The sequence below is a fragment of the Salvia splendens genome, chromosome 16 (genome assembly GCF_004379255.2).
Source record: "Salvia splendens isolate huo1 chromosome 16, SspV2, whole genome shotgun sequence".
NCBI lineage: Eukaryota > Viridiplantae > Streptophyta > Magnoliopsida > Lamiales > Lamiaceae > Salvia > Salvia splendens.
In genome coordinates this window covers 10,049,004-10,054,197 of record NC_056047.1, presented here as the reverse complement: position 1 = coordinate 10,054,197, position 5,194 = coordinate 10,049,004, and the positions used below count along the sequence as shown (strand labels likewise).

The window sequence follows — 5,194 nt, the reverse complement described above, 5'->3', positions numbered from 1 at the left end:
GTCGGACCAACGTCCATGCACTACTCGTTGAAAAGGGACGACGATTGAAGGACGTTGATGTCGCTGTTCGACCCGGCCACTCCAAAATACGCATGTCAAATCCACAGCCGGTAGTCAGCTACCGCTTCAAGGACAATTGTGGGATGCTTGCTTTTAAAGCCAGTAGTGTACACCCCTTTCCAGGCGTCGGGGCAGTTCTTCCACTCCCAATGCATACAATCTATGCTGCCCAACATTCCCGGAAACCCGTGCTGACTCCCGTGCATATCCATCAGAGCCTGACAATCTTCGGGGGTAGGCTTCCGATGATACCTATCCCCGAATATCTCCCTAACGCCCTAACAAAAATACTTTAGACATTCGCGGGCAGTCGTCTCGCCAATGTGGAGGTACTCATCGAACGTGTCGGCCGCTCCTCCGTATGCCAGTTGCCTGATTGCGGCAGTGCACTTCTGTATGGGCGTGTGACCGGGTTTACCAACCGCATCCTCCCTAATCCTGAAATACTCGTATCGACGCTCTAAAGCGCTCACGATACGCATAAATAGCGGACGATACATCCTAAAACGTCGTCGGAATAAGTTATCCCCAAACCGCGGCTCCGAAGCGAAGTAGTCCTCATACAACCGACGGTGTGCAACGATGTGGTCCCGGAGTACTATAGCTCGACGATGGATGGGGCGAGGTACCGTCTGCTGCTGCTGCAAGGCCGCTTGTATCAGACGATTTATCTCTCGGGACGTATAGGCCCGCACCTCTTCGTTAATTCGTCGACGTATGTCATCAGCACCACTACCACTACCGCTCGCACCACTATTATAAATTCATTACAATTTATGTACGTATAAATGATCTAACGTTTGTTTTTACTTTTTATAGATATACTGCATCAATCCGTCTGCAAATAAATTCAAAAATAAGGCAGGCAAAATGAGCAATCTCCTAAAATACTAAACAGGAGTAATTCAGTAATTGTACATGAGTCCCCGGCGACAGTAGAAGATTTAGAAGACGTAAAATCTACAACAGCGCCGCTTCAAAGAAAAAAAGTAAAAAAAAAAGGAAACAAACAATTAATAATCTCTAATTAGGTTAATCTGCAAGATCCGGAACATCACAAGCCGGATCCGAATTAAGATCCAAATCCACACTTGGGTTTCCCTCCGATCTCTCACCCTCCATCTTCACCCCTTCAAAATCCTCCCGTTCAAACGTCGGACACCACGGCGGCGCCACCGCCGCGGTCATCTCAGACTCCGCGCATCGCCGGTCTTTCCGCTCCTGAAAATACTTCACTGCCACCTGTATCCGCTTCAGAATCGCGAAGAACTCCTCCACCTCCTCCTCCGCCGGCACCGCAGCGCCACCGCCTTGTCCATCTGGCGCCTTCGGCTTCCTGACGTGAGATCCGCCGTCATCTTCCCGTTTTCTCTTCTCCATATAATATCTTCTGCGAGCGGTGGATGGGATCCGTGATCAGGTGAGTAATTCGGTTGAATGTGAAAACCTGAATTTATAGCGACGTCCGTTTCAGCGGACGTACGGTGTGACGTCGTTTAATGAGGTGTGATGGCGTGGAAGAGATTCGTTTGAGGGTATAATTTGGTTGAGTGGCCAACAGATGGGTACTGTGTGAGTGATGACGTTAGCTTACAACGTCATTTCACCTACCGACTTTGAATTTTAAAAAGACCCATCCATTTTTTTGCTGACTTTAGTTTTATATTCATACATGGACTTGTGTCTGTCGTGCGTGACTATATTAATTGATCAACACTTTTACATTTTTAAATGCTGTATTCAATTCTCTTTATTTTTTCGAATTACAATTGATTGTGCTTAGGAGGGGAATGCCATTATATCATCATTGAAAGGATCATTTAGTATACTCCTATTAAATATCTAGAGAATAAATTGACTGGAATGTCTCGCACACTGTTTTCAGCATAAAACATTTGAAGGTTTGTTTGGTGGTTCTGGGTTATGTATGAGGTTAAGTTTATATGGTATTGGATTCTTATTTTAATTTTTCTTGGGCATCTTTTTTCTAGTATCGTAATTCTCTCATATTTCAATATTTAATATTGTCTTATTATTTAATTTATTCAAATGTTAAAACAATGAATCATTCTTTGTGTATTACTCCTTCCGTCACTTATTTAAAGACACATTTAATTTTGGTTCTGGTTTATATTTTAAAGAATTATTTGATTTTATAAAGGAAATGGGAAAATTATTGATGTGTAAATCTCATTTTTTGTTATATATTAATATTATAATAGAATGTAAGTATGATAAGTTTGTGGATTATGAACTCCATTAATTCAAAATAAAAAGGGGTAAATATGTCTTTAAATGGCGAACAATCTAAAATGACAAAACATGTCAAGTTTTGGCAGATGGGTGAAGTATATCAATAGATCTCTTCACTTTATACTCCACAATTTACATAATATAATATTATTAAATTATCTTTTTCGTCCGTCCTACAGAAATAGTACTCCATCTGTTCTGCGCTATTTGAGTCGTTTTATTTTCTGTACCTGTTTTGGAAAATGATAATAAATGCAGTAGTTAAAGTAGAGAAAGAGTAAGGTAAGAGAGAGAATAACTTAGATAAGACTTTTCTCTATGTTATTCTCTTTTATTTTACTCATTTTTCACTTTAACTATTTATTAGTATCATTTTCCAAAACGAGTGCAGAAAATGAAATGATTCAATTACCGTGGTACGGAGAGAGGAGAATTTTATTTATGAGATATTGAGACCTGGATTTCTATCCTACTCTCTTTGCTGGATGAAATAATGAAATAGTGCATTTGTTAGAGAATGAAGTGTTTCATGTATTTTTGTTGCATAACTTTTTTATTTTTACAAGTTTCATATAGAATAGAGTTGCTAAAAGTTTTTGTTAGTTTAAGTCAATGCAAAATTTTCGTTTTGTTAGTTGCTAAAGGTAGAAGACATAAAATTGAAAACTAATTTAAAAAAAAAAAATTAAATTGAAAACTAATTTTATTAGTAGTAGTATATAAAAGATGAAATGATGCTAAAGGAAAATCAACCATTACAAGTCATTATAACTAACATTAATTCAAGATGGAGATAAAATCAAATCATTAAAGATGGTGTTTTAATTTCATGAAATGAATATGTAAATATTGAAAAATAACCTTTTTTTAGTTCAAAGTAGTACTACTATATTTCTCTTCCTTGGCGAACTATAATATTCCCACATACAAAGTGGTCCACTTCCACTAATGTCAAAACAAATTTCACATGATTCTGCTGCACAAACTCTCAAACGCTTTGTTTAACTTTAATTGGCTTGTTTCAAAGTCTATGGCTCATTCTTATTATAATATTTCACCGATTATTAAGCTGTCAAAATAAATATGCTATGCAATTTAATCTAATAAAATAAAATAATTTGTTGCGTAAAGTTAAAGTGACAAAAAGAATAAAGAAAACTTGGATTTGACGGAATAAGGACACTCGTAATTTTTTATATCGTTTTCAGCTCGACTTTATTTACTGGGCAATTAAAGCAATACAATTAAAAATTTAACTTTGTAACATTATAAAATATTTTTATTGTCACGTGAAATTTAAGCGAACGAGTCTCACGACGTCCTTAATTTTAGAAGCCTGGTATATAATTTCTTATATTTATAACATGCATTGACTACTAATAATAAAATGTCAATACTATATAATCAAAGTTATCATTGACAGCCCAATTAAGTTATGGCGGCCTGCTAACAAACTGACGCATGCATATATTGACTAGTTTCTGGATTAAAACTGATAGTGCTAATTTAATTTTCATTTCTATTTCTTAGGTATCACTAATTTAAAATATACTACAATAGGAGTATATTGTATTATGAAAAATAGTTTGAAGTAGGAGTATAGTATTATTGTCATATCTGTGACCCAATAAATTGGACAAAATACTTTATCATTTTGCAACAAGTACATTTATGAATGTCACTATTACTATGTGGTCCAAATACAAAACTCACAGATACTCCAAAACATAAATTGAACAAAAAAAACACAATACAATTCTTTGCTGGATCAATTGGAGTGGCCGAGCTTAAGAGAAAGAAAAAACCATTGCTGTGTGAGATTCAGCTATAGGAATCAAAATCTTTTACAAGGACGAAGGTCGAAAATAGTACTATAAGGGAGTCTTTATTTTAAGTGGTAGTAGTATGAATTTTTTGAATAATAGAAGTGAGTATATAAATGCTATAAGATGATCAATTGTTAGAATTTCTCTCCATCATCAAATGATATGCAGCAGAAATTACGGATAGAAAACAAATCTAGATTCATAATCAATATTGTGCATTGAGCATATCACACAATAGTTAGGGGAACTAGCTGTAGTGTAGAATATGTATATTGTTTTCCATGATTGATATAATCTTGCAAGTGAATCCACTACTTTCGACATCCATGTGCATTAACTGTCAATATGATGCATATATGAACGATTCCTCGGCACACATTTCAATCGAAGAAAGCTAGAAAATCTCAGATGGAACATACATATTATGTTTGTCCAACAAAGAATGTATATGGTTGTCATTCTCAATCTTATGAACCTCTCACTTATTTCTCTACAAAAAAGAAATATAACTGCACCATAAACCCTAGGCCGATAGACTGGCACTTTTTTATAAATATGGCAGAGATATGCATTATAGATTTATAAATAAATTGGAACCAAACAGATTGGCCCACCCACGAAGTTCTAGACACAAAAAAGAAATTGCAACTTTTAGATTATGGCCTAGACCTATTTTTCACTGGTATGTTCTCTGCAAAACTTTCATATAAGCCCAAATTGTTTTTCTCATTTTAGCCCAAATATATTTTAAAAGTCAATCTCCTACTTCTCACACAACATTTAGACGTAATATCCACTTAGATTCCACTATCATTTTTTATTTTATCGTCATATCATATTCATTAGTTTTAATTACGTACTTCAAGTCTGAAAACTCCTCGCACAACTCTATCTCCTTGTGCATGTATGATGTGTAGGCAGTATCTTATAATTGCATCCATTTCCAATCTTATGTTTTTAATTTTTAAGCGTTTTCATCAAATGTGATTATATTTGTTATAAATATTAAATATTGGAGTAGTATTTATTTTAGATTTATAATCAATTGATCAAAT

General features: G+C 35.3%; 1 protein-coding gene across 1 annotated transcript; it reads right to left on the bottom strand.

Annotated features, from left to right (window-relative positions):
- Window positions 1–931: 931 nt before the first annotated feature.
- On the bottom strand, window positions 932–1,703 carry LOC121770809. Its single transcript, XM_042167584.1, has one exon. The coding sequence runs from the start codon at window positions 1,438–1,440 to the stop codon at window positions 1,093–1,095; it is 348 nt and encodes a 115-aa protein (XP_042023518.1). The 5' UTR covers window positions 1,441–1,703; the 3' UTR covers window positions 932–1,092.
- Between the last annotated feature and the right edge of the window lie 3,491 nt (window positions 1,704–5,194).

Excerpts from the sequence above, each read along its gene's own strand:
- LOC121770809 (XM_042167584.1), bottom strand. The coding sequence starts at position 1,440 with ATGGAGAAGAGAAAACGGGAAGATGACGGCGGATCTCACGTCAGGAAG.